The 21642-nt window shown below is 35.1% G+C and overlaps 1 protein-coding gene across 2 annotated transcripts in view; it reads right to left on the bottom strand.

Annotated features, from left to right (window-relative positions):
* LOC125058513 (poly [ADP-ribose] polymerase tankyrase) overlaps positions 1-21642 on the bottom strand; it is a 37207-nt gene that overhangs the window by 14296 nt on the left and 1269 nt on the right. The window contains exons 2-16 of one of the 2 annotated variants that reach the window (XM_047662600.1): positions 20438-20662; positions 18993-19088; positions 14831-15038; positions 12692-12836; positions 10606-10714; positions 9890-9978; positions 8971-9114; positions 7919-8042; positions 5290-5424; positions 4475-4628; positions 4177-4245; positions 3642-3807; positions 2411-2556; positions 1879-1952; positions 663-895 (exon numbers count right to left, since the gene is read on the bottom strand). In XM_047662600.1, coding sequence (XP_047518556.1) covers positions 663-895; positions 1879-1952; positions 2411-2556; positions 3642-3807; positions 4177-4245; positions 4475-4628; positions 5290-5424; positions 7919-8042; positions 8971-9114; positions 9890-9978; positions 10606-10714; positions 12692-12836; positions 14831-15038; positions 18993-19088; positions 20438-20662 — 2117 coding nt within the window. The remainder of the gene's footprint in view (positions 1-662; positions 896-1878; positions 1953-2410; positions 2557-3641; positions 3808-4176; positions 4246-4474; positions 4629-5289; positions 5425-7918; positions 8043-8970; positions 9115-9889; positions 9979-10605; positions 10715-12691; positions 12837-14830; positions 15039-18992; positions 19089-20437; positions 20663-21642) is intronic. The other variant, XM_047662601.1, reaches the window with a different exon arrangement.

Below are 21642 nucleotides of genomic sequence, written 5' to 3' on the forward strand. Positions count from 1 at the left end.
AAAAATAAAATATTTTTATTGGCTATTCATTTTCTTAAATAATGAAATATTAAACGACAATATAATATAATCTTTCCAATCAAATATCTTAGTGACCCTACCAGAGTTGAAATGCGTCTTGTTGTCTAGGAATTGTCTGACGGAACTTTAGCGAGTTGATTGAATATCGATCTTTAATGAACTATCTAGAGATTCAATTAACTCTCTGATTTAAGTAGGTACTTTACTGCGACATATACACAGATTTTACTTTACAACCAATGTATATGTAATACATTGTTAAATTCGTAACATCAGTTTTCGTACAATTCGTTTCAATATTCTTGATTTCAAGTAAGTAATGAAATATTTTTTGTAACAATCCAGGAATTATAAAATTAAATTAAAAATAAAAACAAAAATTCAAAATGTAAAACTTTCTTCTATAGTATTAAAGAGATTTATTTCTAGAACTTCCCTACACACAATTTTTGACGTAGTTTTGTTTTTTGGCAGCAAAATAATTTGCCGTTCTGGAGTTCCGACTCGACCACCATACAATTGCCCATGGGCAAAAACATTCTTTTTGTAACTATTGATACGTTTTACATTACCGCCCTATCACACTTGTCGTAGGAGATTGAGACAATTACCCAAAAGGGAACAAAAGAGGGGGTACTTACCAACAAAGAGCACAATTGGGTCCTGGCTTTATGGGCAGCTTCATGAAGGGGGGTAAATCCCCACCGATCAGCAGCATTGGGGGGCGTTCCGGCTCGTAATAACAACGCTGCAACTTCTAAATGCCCGTACGATGCTGCATTGTGAAGCGGCACCAGCCCCCCCTTGTCTCTGGCTGATACAGCTGCCCCCGCTTCTAGAAGGGCCTCTGCTACTTCCAGGTTGTTATAGCCGGCTATTTAAAAAAAAATAGTTATAATCGTATATTAATACTAGTGGACCCCACAGACGTTGTCCTGCATGATATTTCAAGCGATTAGTAAAGCAAAGTATGAAAGTACCGACTGCAGCGCCATCTGGCGGGCTGATTTGTGAATCTAAACCATTCCCAGATCACCTTGAACACACACAAAAAATTTCATCAAAATCGGTCCAGTCGTTTGAGAGAAGTTCAGTGACATACACACTCACAGAAGAATTATATATATAAAGATAGGGAGCGTTTAAGTATTACGTCACGCAATTTTTGGAGATTTTTGGACCCCCCCCCCCCATGTAACGCGCCGTAACGTTTATCTGTACCTAATTACAGTACTGTATGCACGTATAGTAAAACGTTTCGTGACCACCCAGTGACTCTTTATACCTATAAGTTACCATTATGTGGTGTAAAGTACTGGAAAGTCGAATAATATTAACAATAACGCGTAATTCAATCCCCAGCCCGCATCGTAACGTTTTAAAAAAGGACCCCCTCCCCCCCAAAATTCGTTACGTAATACTTGAACGCTCCCTTAGAACAATTATAAATAAAGTATTCGCAAATGGGGAATGGGGTGGATCGTATTCGTAAATTTACGAATAAACATATATATATATTATATGTAAGAAATGGCTATCTGTAAAGACTGTTTACGGATAGTTTAACGTGATAACGTCATAACAAAACATTGATGCAACATACTTTTATAAATAAAATTGAATCATTTTTATTGAATTACCATCTTTGTATGGACCAAGGAAAGAATACATATACCAAACGAGTGGAAGAGAGATAGATGCGGCGTAACCGGACAGTGAGCGTAACGGGACAATGAGTCATGATTTTTCGTGCGTGCAGCCGGCCATACATCGATTTATTAGACGTTGTCACGTCAAAATAGACATTTTAAACGATTTCCCCTAAATTTAAGGCTGTATTTAACCTTTTTACATTACCTGCGAGATGAAGAGGCGTAGAATTCCTTCCATGCGCGTCACGGCAATTGACGTTTTGTGCAGTTATTAGTTTTCTGAAATTGTACGAATATTTAAAAAAAAATCAATGGCGCTACAACCTTTTTAGCTCTGGACATTAAATTTCTGTATCTGTTTCATGACCATTAGCTAATCTAATAGGCAAGTAGGTGATCAGCCTTCTGTGCCTGACGCACGCCGTCGACTTTTTGGGTCTAAGGCAAGCCGGTTACCTCACGATGTTTTCCTTCGTACGAGCGAATGTTGAATGCGCACATATAAAGTCTATTGGTGCACAGCCGGGGATCGAACCTACGACTTCAGGAATGAGAGTCGCACTCTGAAGCCACTAGGCCAACACTGCTCACGAATATTATTTACATTACATTATTGATAATAATAAAAACTTTGACGACAAATGTGTATTATTTGAACATATCCTTACAATAAATAATTTATTATTTTTCTTCTAAATAGCATTAAAAAAAGCTCTATTTATTGATAAATTAATCACCTAGCTCTGGCGAGGTCTCCCCTCTTAGCCGCATCCAACAACGCTGCATCACCCCTCAACGCATCAGCCGTATCACTATCACCAGCTCGCACCAACTGGAGTGGGGTTAAACCATCGCGATTCCTACGCGTTGGGTCAGCTCCATGCTGAAAAAGTATCACAAAAGTTTACGACTTCTTCCTGATGATTTTGTACCCGGTTAAAAATATATACACAACTAGCAGACCAGCCAAGCGTTGCTGTGGCTAAGGTTTTTGTTATATTACATAGTAGTAAACTATTCAAGGGAAACAGTAGGAGAACACCAGTCATGGGGACCACCACATACCACATGCTGTTTTTGGTGGTTATGCCATTAAATTGTAGCTTATGTAAACGATGGTACTTTCAACACAGTACTTTCTTTTTTAACTTTATCTGTTAGAATTGTGACTATTAAATAATAAACAAATATTTTGCAATATAATAATATTGCGGGTATAAATTGAGATGTAAGCTATTTTATCTTTTAAGTTGGATCAAACTGCACACGGTGAGCAAATTTGAATGAAATCGGTTCGGTAGTTTAGGAGTCCATAGCGGACAAACAACGTGACACGTAATTTATATATATTAAGTTTATAAAGAACTGGACAGACTTTCTCATCATCCCAGCTGATGTTAAGTGAGATATGGACTATTGGAGGACGCCTGTCAGGAAATCCATTCAACCGCTGCTAAAATTTACCCATATTAAACTGTCCAGGGAATATAGAATGGGGAAGGAGTTCCACTTCTTTGGGGCCATCAAGTATTACGTAAGTACTGTTCCGGTATGAAGAACTGTCAGAATTTCGCCAAAACACTAAGCACTCTACGCCGTACGACAAGGACGGAGCAGTGTGCGAAAGAGATAGCAAGTACGCACGTTCTAGAATTGTGCGATCGCTACTCAGTAGCGCTCCTGCCTAGAGAGTTCTCGAACATATATAAGCGAGCCGAAACGCGACCAATTAGTTCAGTTTCGAATGCGATATCAAGAGATAAACACCGAAGTGATAAAGAATATAGTGAAGACAAGCGATAAAAAGTGTGTTAAAGTAATAAGTGACAGTATTTTGTGTGTGTAAATAGTTTCTGTGCGTAATTTCCAGTTTTTAGTATAAACTAATTCCTCGTTAATTTATTTAGAAATAAACCCTTGAAGAAATCTACAGCGTTTTCTATCCGATCCCATAGCTCGTAACAATACCTTCAAAAGCAGTCTGACGATGTCCGCCTTGCCCTTAGCAGAAGCCTCGTGCAAGGGTGTGAAACGCCACAAGTCAGCAGCGTTGACCCCAGCCCCAGCCGACACCAACAGTTCTGTCACTTCAAAGTGGCCGTACGAACAGGCGTTGTGTAGGGGCACTAGACCGCTGGAAATGTTATGTAATATTAATAATTGCAGGAGTATTGGCCTAGTGGGCCAAATTAGACCCAATGTACACATGTGGGACACAGAAGGCTGATCACTTGAGAAAGAAAATTGTAATCTGAGGTAAAGACGTAACTTTTTAATAAATTATATTAAAGCCAAAAATTTTCGTCTTCCATTTTTATTTTAATAACTTGTGTATTATGAAGAAAAACTGAAAAAAAGTTAGTTTTTATAATTTTTTTGGGATCTCATTTTTCTCACTAAATAATATAAAAATAAAAAAAAACTTCATTAGAATTTAAATACATATGGTAAATATCTCTATCCAAAAAAGATGACATTTATGACAAATATTTCATTTAATTACCCTTTATCCTTAGCGTGAACATCAGCACCTCTTTGAAGAAGAAGCTGTGCTAGTGGCAGTCTGTTGTATCTGAAAATGTGTTTTTTTTATGTTTCTCTATTCTGCGGCGGCTTATATATGCAAAATAATGAAAAAAACAAATGTATACGTAATCTCTACGTACACGTGCGCGTTCGAGAGCGTAACATCTTCATTCATCCAAGGCAAGATTGGATTTGTTATAAAATAAATAAAAATATTTCGGTATTCCCTATATTCCCCTATATCAAGCCGGGATAACAATAGGCCGCCTACATACCCAGCAGCAAAATGCAATGGTGTTGAATGCCTCCCATCAACATCACGACAATTCACCAATCGCGGCCGAGAATCCAATATAGTTCTAGCAGTTTCTACATCACCCGTTCTAGCTGCTTCTAGAAGCCGAAGAGCGGCCGCGTTTGAGCATGCATCTGAAATATTTATACATAAATATATTAAGACTGTAGGGGGCTATTTACTTGTCATATGGAATGGTGGGAGCATATAAAATATACTATGGTAAATATATAATAGATCGAAGTGGGGGATATTCTAAGAAATATTTTTAAATAGGCAAGATAAAGACATCATCATATAATGGTCTCAATTTTAAAATGAAGCTCAAAATATTGCTGAAGAAGCAAGATGGCTAAACTAAATAAGAAAAAGTCTAGAAAGATGGTCTGAGAGAGAAAGAGTAAGAGTGGAAAATCATATATAGAGCGTATCATGAAGAATAACAAAAAATAGTTGACTGTAAAGTCAGTTTACGGACGATAGTTTTACGTGACAACGTCATAACAAAACATTGATGAAATGATTGCATACTTCTTTGAATGAAATTGAATCATTTTTATTGAATCATCACTATTTTGTATAGATACAAAGAAGGAGTACTCGGACGCGTAACGGGACAATGTGCGTAACAGGACAATGTTCGTAACCTGACAAAGAGCGTAACGGGACAATGAGGTATGCTTGCGTGCATCCGGTGTTCATCGATTTATCAGACGCTGTCACGTCAGTAAGAGGATAGAGAAGGGTCGAAGAGCGACTTTTAAAAGAGGAACATTTAGGGACAATTCGACATACCATGCTGTGTATGTTGCGAGTCCAGGGTATCCGCCCCACATGCTAACAGTAACCGACAAGCGGCAGCCGAATCTCTTCGCGCTGCCAACGACAAAGCACTCTCTCCGCGACCATCACATGCATTAACCTTCGCACCTACGAAATTAAATCACATAAAACTCTACTTCAAACTCAAAATAACTTTATTCATATAGGAAGTACACTTATGAACGTCAACAGAAGAGATGTTAAATTGATTCTAGATTTTCATTTTTTTTATGGCTCTGGCACGGTATGTGCATTAGCCAGCGTCAAGTACATGATTTTTAAAATGCATCCATCCATGTCCTCCATGTACGGTTTAAGCACTCGCCCGGTACCGCACAACCCTCCCAAAGGCCGAGAAAAAATTTAAATTAAATTAAAACTTGCCCTCGAACCGGGAATCGAACCCGGTACCCCTCACCTAGCTGCCACTTAATAAGACCGCTAGGCTATGAGGCCCTTAAAATTTACATTTACTACCAGTTCGCAAGGGCGTAGATCGAGCAAGAAGAACTGGCAAGAAACTCTCCGCCACTCTTTTTAATCGCCAAGTATTGAGTCATACAAATAGTTTAAACTGGGGCAATCATTTAAATAATCGTAAAATAAAAAGCTTTATTGATAAATTTACGTTTAATGAGTTTTGAATTTATTCAGTGATAATTCTCTAAATTCGCTTGGGATTTGTTCCATATAAGGTATTTGACGACTCATTGGTCTAGTGGTTAGTACCCCTGACTGCGAACCCATGGGTCCCGGGTTCGATCCCCGGCTGAGACGAACATCGATGTGATGAGCATGTGATGTTGTGCTTAGGTCTTGGGTGTTTAAATATGTATTTATATGTCTATCTATAATATGTATGTATATCCGTTGCCTAGTACCCATAACACAAGCTTCACCAGCTTAGCATGGGACTAGTTCAATTGGTGTGAATTGTCTTTAAAAATAATAAAAAAAAGAGTGGTTTATCTTCTGGAGCCTGGTTGGTCGTACGCTTAGGTTAGTTCTGTTTCGAGTATTATACTGGTGAAACCTTATTGGATGGATTGAAAATCATTTCAGTATGGAAGTCTATTAATGGGATTTTTAATATACAGTGTAAACTCTATATTACGACACTCAAGGTATTATGCATTATTTGATGTTACAAAGAGTTTTCGTTAAATGGAAACAAGAAAAATATGTTTTAGAAAAAAATGTTATTTCAGACTAGTGGTAGTAATTATGTTGTATTGTTGAAGTTATACTTCTTTAGGCGCGTTATGAAAAATTGATGAGAGTGGAATTTTACGATGCGCGCGCACCGTGACACAAAATTATCAGTATGAAGTTGCCCACTATCGAATTCTTTTTAAACCAGCCGGGCGCCTAGCGTTCGCGAGCGAGATGGGAATAAGACAATCTACAAGAAATAGAATATGCGTGAAGTTAGCAGCTATGCCAAGAATTTTGAATGACTTAATGACCTTTGTAGTACCTTTTAAACAAATAAAGGAGTTTTAATTATTTTATTCATATCTTGCGATATTGAGGCATCTTCGTGATAAATCACGCTCAAGCAATCCCAATTTAGAATCAAAAGAACGAATTTCTTAGAAAGTTCGATACGTATGATGCCGATAGTCAAGTTTACTACGGGCTAGTAGGGCACTAAAGCGACAAAAGAACGTACACAGCAGTTTTAACTAATTTCGGTAACTTAAAATAAACTTTTTATTATTTAACTGTCGTTATTGAGGTGTAATGCTATGTAGAGTGGATTAGTGACAAGCTAAACCAACCAAAGCCAATGATATCGACGCTTTAAGGGATTTGTCGTTAAATCGAGGGACGTTACACGGAGTTTATACTGAATATAATTAAAACACATTTCTATCAACCGTTTTAAGTATAAAATAAACTTAGAAAAACCGCAATTTTCGCCATAAAATTTTGATTTTTGTTACCAAAATTTTTATAAATAATAAGGTGTATTTTTTGTAACTTAAAAAGTACTTTTTATTATTTAATTGTCGTTATTGAGGATGTAATGCTATATAGAGTGTATCATTGTATAGAAAAGCGAAACCAACCAAAGCCAATGATATCGACGCTTTAAGGGATTTGTCGTTAAATCGAGGGACGTTACATGGAGCTTATACTGTATATAATTAAAACACATTTCTATCAACCGTTTTAAGTAGAAAATAAACTTAGAAAAACCGCAATTTTCGCCATAAAATTTTGATTTTTGTTACCAAAATTTTGATAAATAATAAGGTGTATTTTTTGTAACTTAAAAAGTACTTTTTATTATTTAATTGTCGTTATTGAGGATGTAATGCTACATAGAGTGTATCATTGTATATAAAAGCTAAACCAACCAAATCCAATGATTTCGACGCTTTAAGGGATTTGTCGTTAAATCGAGGGACGTTACATGGAGTTTATACTGAATATAATTAAAACACATTTCTATCAACCATTTTAAGTAGATAATAAACTTAAAAAAACCGCAATCTTCGCTATAAATTTTGATTTTTGTTACCAAAATGTTGATAAATAATTATTTTTTTTAATGTATTTTTTGTGTTGGCAACACTAATATGTATAAAAAACTTACCATGTCGTAACAAGAGATCCATGGCGTCTAAATGCGAGTGTTCGGTGGCTACGTGTAAGGCAGTTTGTCCCGTGTTGTTCTTTTCGTTGACACGTGCGCCTTTGCGTAGAAGGCTCTCTATAACCTACAATTTATGTTTAATATAAAACATATTTAGGGGTGTTTAAGAAATACTATGTCGAACATATAGTCCGGACATATAGTAATGTTCCATTCGGAAATACTCAAACTTTATAAAAACTGATTGAACTTCCAAATTTGGAATTTAAAAAAATTGCGATTAAAACAATACTAAAGATATTTGAGCGACTTTTCGGTACTTTACGCCACAAAATTGTGATTTTTAGGAAAAAAGGTTAATTTTTTGGTGTCGGTAATTTGTATCGCGTACACTGCGGAAACTATTGACAATAGAGCATAGTGATATACTAGTTTTATAGAAGACATCAATATCTACAAAGTCCGCGACCATATGTCTAACAAAACATTATTTTAGCATTAAAAAAAATTTAAAAGTCTATTTACCGATAAAAGCTATAAAACATCGTAATACGACCGAATTCTTGCGGGTAGTTACAAAGAAAACAGTAAAGAAATATATTACGGTTAGCAAAACAAATGTTACTTTCATTGTTTGACACCAGTGTTTGGTGGCAAACAATACTTTAACAGAACTGTTAACATCACGAAATAAAATCAAACTTATACATTAAATAAAAAAAAAACGTACTAATTGCCTAACAATCCTGCCTTTTAACAGTCTTTTGTTCAAACTCAAAATAACTTTATTCATATAGATACACACACACAACAGAGATTCTAAATTTACATTTACTACCAGTTCGCAAGTCAAGGGCGTAGAGCGGTTAAGAAATGGCAAGAAACTCCGCCATTTTTTTAAATCACCAAGTTAAATTGAGTCATACAAATTGTTTGAACTGGAGCAAATCAATCCCAAGGATTAGGATCGTCATTCCAGTGCAAACAAACTTCACACTTTTAGTGTGACCATAGACAACTGTGCAAAATTACATTTTATTTTATTCCCTCACCTGTTTTCGTTTTGGATAAACACTACCAGCCACACAGTGCAGGGGTCGATCACCTGTACTAAGGTGTTGAAAGTTAACTAATTCAGTTATTCTTTCATTTGGAATCGAACCCGCTATCGATTGACCGCTGACTGATTGGACGTCCTGAAATTTAATTCATTATGTACAAAGATTTACAAGGCTTGGCTCTAATAATGCAAAAATGAAAAAATGAATAACGCCCATACAGGTCTCAAATAGGTATGGTATAGTCGATTATTGTATAATAAATATTTTTTTATATATAGTGTAAACCCTTTATAACGTCACTCGTTATAACAAAACTCTCTATAACGTAAAATAGGGTTATATTCGTTTGGTTCAACACAAAACCCATACATTAATTCACTCTTTATAACGCAATAACTACTCTCTATTACAAATAATATTTTCATATTTAGACTTTTATTATGTATGTTTTTTATAATCACCTTACAAAACTAATCTATTAAGGTGCTGAAATTCTAAGAAAGTCACCTGAGGTCATAAACAGCCGTCTCGCCTTTGTTATTGTTAATTGCATTAACACGTGTGTCATTATTATCATAAACTGTCAAGATGACAAAATACTCAAAAAAATACGAAACAAATATTGGCATAGCAAAATACTTCAGGCATAGTAAACAGAATGTGTTTAGAATAATTTACCTATTAATAGTAATAACATTAGAAATAAATTTGTTTTTCTCCTCTCTCCTTATAACGATAACATTTCTCGGTCAATTGAAATTCGTTATAAAGAGTTTAAACTGTACTTCAGTGGGCAATTTCAAATTTATGTATGCTCCAATCCATTCGATTCTTGACAATAATTTCGAAACACTTGATTTTAATTTACTTGCAAAGCGATAGCCCCCATTAGGGGGGTAAGGGGGCATACCTGTGAGTTGGTTATTGACAAATGTTTCTTCACTCTAGTTGGTTCAGCTAGCCGACACGCCTCCAATAAACAGTAGCCACGATATTCAACTGAAAAAAAAAACATTTAACTTCGATAAATCTTTTTAGGTCTGGACATCAGATTTCCGGATCTGTGCTATGATCACTTGTCAATCAGGCAAGTATCGACTTTTTGGGTCTAAGGCAAGACAGTTTTCCTTTTTTCTTCACCGTTCGAGTGAATGTTAAAAGCACACGTAAAAAGAAAGTCCATTGGTGCACAGTCGGGGATCGAACCTACGACCTCAGGGATGAGAGTCGCACGCTGAAGCCACTAGGCCAACATTGCTCCCTATTTAATATAAAGATTTGGGGCCTCATAGCCTAGCGGTCTTACTAAGTGGCAGCTAGGTGAGGGGTACCGGGTTCGAATCCCGGTTCGAGGGCAAGTTTTAATTTAATTTAAATTTGTTCTCGGCCTTTGGGAGGGTTGTGCGGTACCGTGCGAGTGCTTAAACCGTACATGGAGGACACGGTCGAATTTCTCAAGACAAGCACGAATTATAAAAAATCCTATACTTGACGCTGGCTAATGCCCAAATCGTGCCAGAGCCATAAACAAAATATAGATTAACCATTGAAATTCCTATGCACCAATGGAACAGCTTGCCTATAAGAGTCACACTTATATGAGCGCCACCTGCTGGATATACTTACAGGCGAGTCGATCGCGAAGTTCTCTCGTTGGTGCAACATCTAAAGCTGATTTTCCATGGCAGTTCAGTAATGTCGGGTCTGCACCTTCGCTGAGTAGTAGCGAGCAGACCTACAAATTAAAAAATAAACCAGTTTGTTTTAATCCATAATGGTAAGTCTTAAATCTGTATTTAATTTAATCTTCAGTCTTAAATCTGTTGTAAATTTGATCTTCTATCTTAAATCCATAATAATTTAATCTTCAGTATTAAATCTGTATTAAGTTTAATCTTCAGTCTTAAATCTGTTGTAAATTTGATCTTCTATCTTAAATCCATAATAATTTAATCTTCAGTATTAAATCTGTATTAAGTTTAATCTTCAGTCTTAAATCTGTTGTAAATTTGATCTTCTATCTTAAATCCATAATAATTTAATCTTCAGTATTAAATCTGTATTAAGTTTAATCTTCAGTCTTAAATCTGTATTAAATTAAATCGACAGGTAAATGTTCTATATCTATTCTTATTTTTTTGTGTTATTTGTTTATTTGTTCCTGTTTAGTTTCTTTTTCTTAACAACTATATGTAATACATGTATTTTTCCACTTCTTGCCTACCTTATGTAATTAAATACTTTATTTTTTTCTTTTCTCACAGTAGTTGCCTGGAAGAGATCGCTCGAAAGCGATAAGGCCGCCAGTTGCTCTCCTTTTTATTTAATTATGTCAATTGTACTATATTTATGTATATGCAACGAAGTGTTAATAAATAAATAAATAAGTATCGTAATTTTTCAACCATCTTTGGGATTTGACAAAATCTCTATATTTTTAGCCTGATGGGCTCCAGATTGAGCGCCATTTTAAACGAGCCTCTGTATATGAGATAACATAATTAAATAATTAAATGCAAAGAATTACGTAGTCATTTGAAAATATGTCAATAAATATTAAAAATTATGTAGAGAAATTTCGAATGAAAATCTATATATATAAAAGAAAGTCGTGTTTGTTACAACACTTATAAATCGAGAACGGCTGGACCGATTGCCATGGTTTTTGATTTGTTGGATTTGTTTTCGTCCCGAATAGCAGAATAAGCTAAAATAAAATATCGGATAAGTTATCGAATAACAATAAATAAATTAATTAATTTTACGAATGCAAAAACCATATGGTGCCATCTGTTGACAAAACTACGCATCATTTTACGTCGAATTCGTGTCAGTTCAAGAAATTCCGACCTTGAGGTGAATGAGGAGATGCATAACCATGCTTTGATCCTGATCAAAAGATGTTGGATATCAGAAAGTGCTTAACATGCAGTATCGCCATATTGACGCTAGAGAGAAGATGCCTAATGTGTAAAACTGCCATTCTTCTTTCGCAATGGCAAGCAATAAAACATTTCTGTATTTGCAAAAAAGTTGTATTAATGTGATACTTAACATTAATGAAATCCTAAAATAAGTTAAATTAAAGTAACAACGATATTATAAGGTTGTAGGGCGGAACGAAGTTAGCCAGGTCAGCTAGTGTCAAATAAATTCCTAGTTGAAACTTGAAACTGTCAAAAGTAATGTCAAAAACAAATAACGTCATTTACACGTCTGAAGTCCAGTATAAGCCTTTCTAACGAATGTTCACAGTAATTGTAAAACCTTGATAAAACCAATATATCGTGTAACATTGTTACCTTTTGTTTTGCTGCTACCTGGAGTATTGGGGATTAGGGAAACGGACCCAAAACTACCTGATCCATCACAAAACATTTCACTCATATTTTTAACTTAAATATAGTTAATTTGCGAATGCTTACATAAACTTAACGCAAAAAATTATTAAAATTAAATAATTAATGGTATAAAAAATGAATTGTATATAATGTAGAATTCTAATGAAATTTTGAAATCTTTTCAGTAATAACAAACGGAGAGAAAAAAAGAGTGGCAGAGAGTTTTTCGCCAGTTCTTCTCTTCCGTTCTACGCCCTTGATTTGAGAACTGGGACTAAATATAAAATTAGAAGCATTGTATATTTCTTTTTTCACCTTCATAAGTGCATCTATATGAATAAATGATTTTTGACTTTTGACAGTACACCTACCTCCAACCTCGCCTTGCTAGCAGCTTCATGCAAAGGTGTAAAGGCCCACAGATCAGTCGCGTTCACATCAGCACCAGCTCGCACCAATAATTCTGTCACTTCATAATGTCCATAGGAACATGCGTTGTGCAGGGGCACGAGACCGCTGTAAAATATCTTAAGATAATCCACAAATACAGGATCAAAACAATTTTAGATCACAAATTTATGGTATAAAAAATACCTCAATACGCACGTACGCAGTGTACGAACGCTACGCACGCACTGAGCGCTATGCGTTTCTGTCTCATAATTTTGACGATAAAACCTGCGCTTGAGTACGCACGCAAAAAATACGCTAACAGGCTCACCTATGATGCTTATAATACTAGGCTCGGCAGTGCGTTGCCGGACCTTTATGAATCGAGTCGAATTATAATAATTATAAATGATGTATCACGCTAATAATCATTAATAGAATAATATTCCTTACAAAAGTAGCACATTAACGCCCAAACCCAATAATCATTGAAAACAATCTGAGATCAGCCCTGCGATTCTGTAACTCACTTTTCGAACTCACACAGCGGTTTTCGCATCGGCGGTCGATCTCAAATCAGTCGTGAAGCAGTCATTTTATGATTTGGCATTCTGCGAAAACCGCTGTGTGAGTTCGAAAAGTGAGTTACAGAATCGCAGGGCTGACAGTGACAGTCGATCGACCTATCTGCATCATAATAACCAAACCCTAGAAAGACAATCAATTTTTGGAGACGCATAAAATGCTCTTTGTCGTTCCATTTTACCGAATTTTCACTCATATTTGATAATCGATACCAAATAAAGTAAATAAAACCGTACATATAACAAAGTTTTTAATTGTATAATAATAAAGTTTATCAAAGTTTATAATAAAGCTTTTCTTTCTTCCTTACTTTCAACACTAAAATATACATGTTTAAAACATAACAAACAGTATTTTTGATTATTTAAAAAACTGGTGTAAGTTAAAATCTGTTAAAATAATTAACTATTGAAATCGAGATTTCGTCAACTGTCATTTTCATACAAAGGTCTATCCACAGACACCGATACGACATCCCATGGATAGCTTGTATCGACAGATGGCTATTACGATCCGTCGATTGGTTATTGGCACACTTGTTACAACATTTGGATTACGATTACTATCTCAGATGGTGGAATATGGATTGAGATATGTTATTGGGTTCGGGCGTAAGTCTATTTAAACACTCTAGTAGGAAGATCTTTTATTGTTTTTGTTATAAAAAACCTCGATTGCCATACAAATGGTGTTTTTCCTAAACAGTTGCAGATTGGTTTTTGGCACAGCCTATTTCTCCCCATGTCTACTTCGACAGTTGTCTATTCCCGTTGATATAAAAATATTTATGTTCTTGTCAATATTTCTAAAATATACATACACGTTTGTTCAGCTGCAACGATTACACCATGTTCCACATGACATCTTAAGTAATAAATAATAATAAAATAAATTAAAAACAAAGATTTGTCCTCTATCAGCAGGAGGCATGGTGAAATCGTGGGGCACAAGAAGCTCAAATTATCTCTTCTTATCAAAAAAAAACTGAGCATTTATAAAGAGTGGCGAAGAGTTTCTTGCCAGTTCTTCTTGCCCGCTCTACGCCCTTCGCGAACTGGTAGTAAATATAAATTTAGAATCAATTTAACAAGTGTACTTATTTACTTATACTATTTAAAGTTAGTAATTCTTTTTTGGGAAAAGGGATACTCTTCTTTAATAAAATCCCAGAGGCTCTTTTATCTCTGCCTTTTAATAAATTTAAGAAATGTATTAAAGAAAAGCTGTGTAAAAAGGCTTACTTATTAACGATTATCTAGTTGATAAAAGGGCCTGGGACTTGTGCTAGACAGGCTACTTCTAATTAATTTGCGATATTTGTTTTAAAATAAGTGTTGTTTGATGATTTGCTATTTTAAAAGAGTACCGAGAGTTTTTTACACCCTCTGTCTTCTTTGTCGATGAGTAGGGATGCCTACAAATTTATATATATGCCTACGAATAAATGATACATGTATCTTATGTTCCATAATAAACATATTTTATTTTATTTTATATGAATAAAGTTATTTTGAGTTTTAAGTTCTGAATCTCACCCTTTATCCTTGGCGTGAACATCTGCTCCTCTCTGGAGAAGCAGCCTCACCGCCCTTGCCCTGTTGTAGCCGGCTGCTAAATGTAAGGCTGTGGATCTCCTTCCATCACTGGCATGTACGTTCACGTTTAGTGGGGTTAGTAGTGACGCCAGACGGTCATCTGCACCTGACCTGGCTGCTTCCAGCACGTCGGAGGCGCAGTATTCACCTGGACAAGTAAACGATTTGTTTAGATTTTATTTTGTCTACCATTCGTGGGCACATATCATATTAAGGGTGTCCAAAGATCAAAATAAAAGTTCGGACTGCATACAGGGGCTAACCCAAGAGAAATAAAAAAAAAAGGGTGCGTGTACTTATGTACGCGCGTAAGAAGTTATACTTCTTTGGCATTATTAAACATAGTTTTTGATTGCATACAAATAATTAATTACAATTAAATAATCAAAGACTGGAAAAGGAGTCATTATAGTCAATAAAGTTCAGTTTACATTTGAAAAATTTAATAAATAAATATTTATTATTATTCTCTTACATTAAGTGTAACATAAATTCTATTATTATTCGAATGTTGTTTTTAAATTATGTCCAATGCCGTAGCATCTCCCGTGGGCAATTCATTCTGTTAATTTTGTATCACGGTGCGCGCGCATAGTAAAATTTCACTCTCATCAATTTTTCATAACGCGCCTATAGAAGTATAACTTCACAAACTTTTTGTTTGTTTTTATCAGAAAAAGTTATACCTAGTAACAGAAAATAACACAGGGTGCATAATATGTATTCCCTTTTGAATAGCAATAATTTAAAAAGTAATTGTCATAGATTTTTGAAGTTATACTTCTTTAGGCGCGTTATGAAAAATTGATGAGAGTGAAATTTTACGATGCGCGCGCACCGTGAAACAAAATTAACAGAATGAAGTTAGTTCTAGGTAGCAAGAAAATCGATAATAACTATATTCAAGTTGTATATTCTAGTATTTTTATATTTAGAACACGTGTTTCGTAACAGTACAATTAAACAGTTTGAATGAATAAATATTATTTTGGTGTTTTTACTAAATCAATTTCAAATACGACGGTGATAGTATTTACTAATAATAATTTTATTGATTAATTTTAATATTTATCGTTAATCACTACTGCAGTTTAGTTATTTTTTTTTCCATAAGAGTATAACTTCTAACGCGTGTACATAAGTACACACACTCATTTTTTTTAGGATTTATATTCAGTTTTGTTAAGTTTCTTATACAAGTAACAGCCCAGAAAAGAGAACGATCGCCGAGATATGTACGTGGTATTGTCGGAATAGGATATTTGAAAATGATCCATTCATGCTTTGGAAATAGAATTACATCAAAATCCTTTTAGTACTAGTCCCGCACGTTGATATTGCGACTGGCGGCCATCTTAGTGACGTAGTCGAACTGTCAGTGTCAGTACCGAGCGCAAGGTCAGCCAGCGCTTACGCGTATTGAGTACCGGCCAAAACCAATACGCAATCTCAATCCAATTTTAGCTGTCATAGACTGACAATTCAATCCATTTCTAAAGAAAAGCATGCCAATATTCAATACATGGACTGAGATACCAATCTAATTATTCAACCAATCGTTCAGAGGGCGGATAAGAGATTGAAGATTGCCCTCTGTATGAAAATGAATGTTTACTCATGCCAACAACCTATCTGTCCATTTTGACAGTTGGTCGATTGGCCAAATCAATCTCGGATTGCTATCGGTGAAACTCGTATGATTTGGGTTTGGGATTGCGACCTAACTTAATATTCATTGGGAAAATTTATTCATCTTCGTCATCTTCCAGTTCTAGTGATAGTGATTTTGAAGTTTAAATGCAATTATCCGATTGGGATAGTAATTCTGAAGCTGGAAGAAGACAACGTACTTCTGTGCGAAGACATAAGAAAACAAGAATTAATTATATCCAGAGCCTGAATGACGCCGAATTCACATTTAGATTTAGGTTAACAAAAGAAGCTTTGGAGACACTTTTACACAAAGTGATGTCTATCATATATGACTTCTTGCAGGTTTCATCTTTTTATCAACTTTTGTAATTTTTTTTTAAATATTAGCTACAACCAAAAATATTTGTTACTATAGATACTACCTACTAACACCACTTCAAAACCTCAAGACTCCAGCAGAACATCTTTATAACGAATCTCAAATACGAAGCAGAAATGTGGTGGAAAGGACATAATATGGTGTTTGGAAAAAATCGGTTCCCCAAAATCGGTTTGTCAAAAAAGGTTTTGCTTCAAGTATCTCGTGTACAAGCCGTGATAGTGGCATGTGCAGTGTTGCACAATATTGCTATTGATATGCGAGATGAACATTTTGAACTACTGCAACAAGTAGATGAACCAGCTGATGATATTGCTCAAAGCGCAATTGACAACGTGGGAAATGCAAGTGTGCGAAGTAATCTTATAAGTGATTATTTTGCTTTATTACTATAATATTTTATAAATTACAAAATTTTTGAGATAAATTAAATAATTTATTTAAATAAAAATACAAATTTTTAATACAATACATCCTCGCTCCAGGCACAAAATCTATTATTTTTCTAATTTATTTAACAATATATTTTTTTCTATGGCCCATAATTCTCTTTTATGCTCTCTTTCTTCCTCTTCAAATGCCCATTGCTTTCTCTTATTTAGATGCTCTTCCTTTCAATTGACTTTCATTTCCTTCGACAGACAACAATATCATGTCTTTGACTTTTTCCTCGATAGGGGGTAAGAGGAGTAGCAGCACTAGGGCCACCTCATGTACGATATGTTTCAGCAGACTTTTTTCTTGTAGCACTCTTTAGCTTTAGCACTGCGAAAGTTTACCCCACTTGTGCTATTAAACAGCGCCTCCAGCATCTTCCAGCACTGCTCTTTCTCCTGCCAGGTGACTGAGTCACTCTTTTTATTTTCTAATATATTTTTATGGTCAGCAACAAGCGAAGTTAGAAGGTCAACTTCTTCCCGGCTGAAATTGACGCTTCTTTCACGTTTTTGTGTAGACATTTTTTTAAGTTAAAGAACCAACCTCGAATAACAAAAACAACATACACAAACTACTCAGAGAAAATTTATATTTGTTATAATATGTACTAAAATACTCAATAACAAACAAAAATACCATATGAAAATGACAGCCCGTTTCGTTACAAGTAATATTAAATGACCAACAAAAAGGTTAAGGTTCTATGTTTTTCTATAGAATTTTATAACTTTATTTGTTCGTAACAAAAAAACAAACAAAACGTTGCATAGCTATTTGCTACTTTATCCATACATTGTTAAACAGACCCTAAGTCTTACTTATTTTATTTCGTTCCAAAAACAGCAAGCTTTTGGTATGCTTGAACACAACATATTGCATTGAACGAAACGCGGTCGAGAGGCAAGGATCACGCAAAAGATTGCTGTCAATCTTTTGTCAAATAAACAATCGGATAGCAGAAATGTTTATTGGCATGCAGATTGGAGATCGGTCTTTAGATATGAATCAGTCCAAGATTGGTTATAATCATAGATTGAGGATACATTATTAATTTTGGCCGTAAATCTACCACGTGTTTTTTATTGCTTTTTATTTTCGTTATCATACTTATCCTATTAAAATGAGCAAGAAAGTACTATTACTAGGTATAATTAAATACATATAAATATATATAATATAACCCTAGATTATAAACTTTTTTCACCAGAGGTGGCAACACCTCACACGAATTACACCCCTATTATATAAAAAAAAAAAAAAAGAAGATTACCGATATAGATTGTTCACCTACATTCAAGCAAGTAAATGAATATTATTATTATTAACTTTTTTGTTGTCTGTACTTTTCTGCGTTGGATGACGTCACGCGGCTGTTATTGTGACAAGGTTCCATCGCAATATCAACGTGCGGGGCTAGTGGTTTTTGAGATGCAGCCATATCTTAAATACTAAAGAACCAGTTTTCTTGCACCAACTATACTGTAAGTAATGCTAGGTCGGATTACTCTTTGAATTTTTTTTGTCCAAGTTTCGACGTCTTTACTGGCGCAGGTGCAAATTAAAAGGAAAAAGAGAGCCCCATGGAGAAGCAAAGAAGAAAGAAGATAAAGAAGCAATAACAATTAAAATTACCTGTGAGCACTGGCCTCGCTACAGAATCGGATAGATCAAGCGGTGTCTTCCCTTCTGTATTTCGTATGTTGGGATCAGCTCCATGTTGAAGTAATGCTAAAAAAAATATTGGTTGTTTGTAAAGTAGGTTTACGATCGAGATGTTTACGTGATAACGTCTTATTGGTGATATAAGTTTTTGGGAAGTAAGGAATTAATGAAGATAACAATTTTTCAAATTTTAAATTACATCTATCGTTTTATTCACACTTTTGATGATAAATTTCGGGTGTAAAATGACAAGTTTACTTATTCGACTATGATATACATTTTTCTTCATACATTCACGGAATGACTGGCAGCGCTCGAGATGAGACGGGAGATCGGTCCGTCTCTCTCTCGTTATACCTGCGATCGCGCTCGTGAGGTTTTGGTGTGACACAAGTTTCTGAACATGTCACCCGACTAAAACGATTTTAAAGACGTTATCACGTCAAAAAATTGGTTGTCTGTAAACTGTAAAGTCGGTTTACTGACGATAGTTGAACATGACAACGTCATAAGAAAATACTGATGGAATGGCTGCATTTTTCAAAAGAAAATTTTAATTTTATACTTGACGAAAACATGTAAATGTATTATTGTATTATTGTGTTGTAGCTGTCCACGCGGACGCATCGCTCACTCAAGTAGGAGAGAGACAGATGTCGAACGCGGAGGCCGATTGTGCCTCTTTGTCGCTCGTTCCGCGCTCTCGCTTGCACTTCAAGCCTTAAATGGAACGCCTCAGAGCGAGGTAACGCCGCATGAGTCATGTTTTTTCGTGCGTGCAGCCGGCTCCATCGAATTATAAGACGTTGTCATGTCAAAAAATATTGTCTTTTACTTAAGATAACGATAAATTCGCTTTAATATTATTTTAGAAACTTTAATAAAAGTGTTCTTATATTTCAAAAAATCATATCAACACAATTTATACTCATGAATATCAATAAATAATTATTAAGTGTACATTGTGTTACCTATATGAATAAATGATTTTGATATCTCACAATAGATTGAGAAATTTTAGTATAAAGGTAGGGGGGTACCTCATAGCCTAGCGGTCTTATTAAGTGGCAGCTAGGTGAGGGGTACCGGGTTCGATTCCCGGTTCGAAGGCAAGTTTTAATTTAATTTAAATTTATTCTCGGCCTTTGGGAGGGTTGTGCGGTACCGGGCGAGTGCCTAAACCGTACATGGAGGACACGGTCGAATTTCTAAAGACAAGCACGAATTATAAAAAATCCTATACTTGACGCTGGCTAGTGCACAAACCGTGCCAGAGCCATAAAAAAAAAGTAAGGGGCCCCTAAGTGCTTTTAGCATTGGCCAAGTCCTTTGTTGGAAATACCAAAACGGCTGTTCTTAGATGTGTCCGGATTTGTTAGTATTATTACCATCATTAGTTAATATATCCAACTCACCAATACAGACGTCAACCTTCCCTTTAGCAGCAGCCTCATGTAAGGGTGTGTAGCCCCAATTATCCCTAGCTGCCGGTGGAGCTCCTGCAGACAGTAATGCCCTGACCACATCGGCATGACCAAAGGAACATGCATTGTGTAACGGCTGCAGACCACCTTCATCGCGAGCTTGAAGTGCTGCACCACCCGCTATGAGGATCTCAACTACTTCACGGCGACCATAACCTGCAATGTATTTTTGAAGTGATATTCTTTATAATCGTTGTGATTTCAAACCGGATGCAACGGAAAAAGCGACAGTAAAAAGAGACAGACACATAAATTAATAGGATTTGGCGTGGGAAAGAGTGAGATAGGAGGCATTATACAGTGTATAAACTTTAAATTAGTGTGTATTTGAACATTTTCTGAAATAAAAAAACAGATTTGAAGTAAGTCAAGTAAGTAGTTTAATTATTAAATTAGATTATTTATCAATTTTATTTACAAAACATTAGTTATAGAAACTTTTTGAAGTGAAAACTTCGTACTACACTTAATTAAAAGTTTATACACTGTATAATGCTTCCTATCTCATTTTCTCCCACGTTGGATCTTGTGAATTTATTGTAGTTTTTACCAAATTAAAGATTGATATTAAAGTTATAAATAAAAATTTAACATTAAAATATATATTTTTTTAAAGAAAAGATCCTACATTTAGATAGAGAAAAAGTCTAATTTACATATTTTAATTATAAAAACTTTGTTTTTGAAGGTTTCACTTCTACCACGTGTGAATTGGACACATGATATTTTTTTTTTTTGTTATGTTTAGACTTTCTATGATGTTTGTAATAAAAAAATCCTGCAATTTTTTAACTTTTGTTCATGTTTTGGGTTGTTCATCTTCTTACTGCTGTGAAGCAGAAAAATACAGAATATCATTTTCAAAACCTTCAATGGTTTTGCACTATAATTCTCATCAGAGAAGTAATCATCCTTGTGTAACTCATTTTAGGGTGCCTAGACTCTAGAGCCACTCTTGAGGGCTCTTAGAGATTCACCTCAAACAATATTTCTGTTATGTGATTATCCTACTGAACTATCTAAATAAATTTAACTCATGATGGCTCATTAAATGAATTTATTGGCAGGATATTAAATCACATAATTATCACAATCACAGTTAATAAATTACAGGAAATTCTATAAAATTGTTCTAA

The sequence above is a fragment of the Pieris napi genome, chromosome 18 (genome assembly GCF_905475465.1).
Source record: "Pieris napi chromosome 18, ilPieNapi1.2, whole genome shotgun sequence".
In the NCBI taxonomy this organism is placed as follows: domain Eukaryota; kingdom Metazoa; phylum Arthropoda; class Insecta; order Lepidoptera; family Pieridae; genus Pieris; species Pieris napi.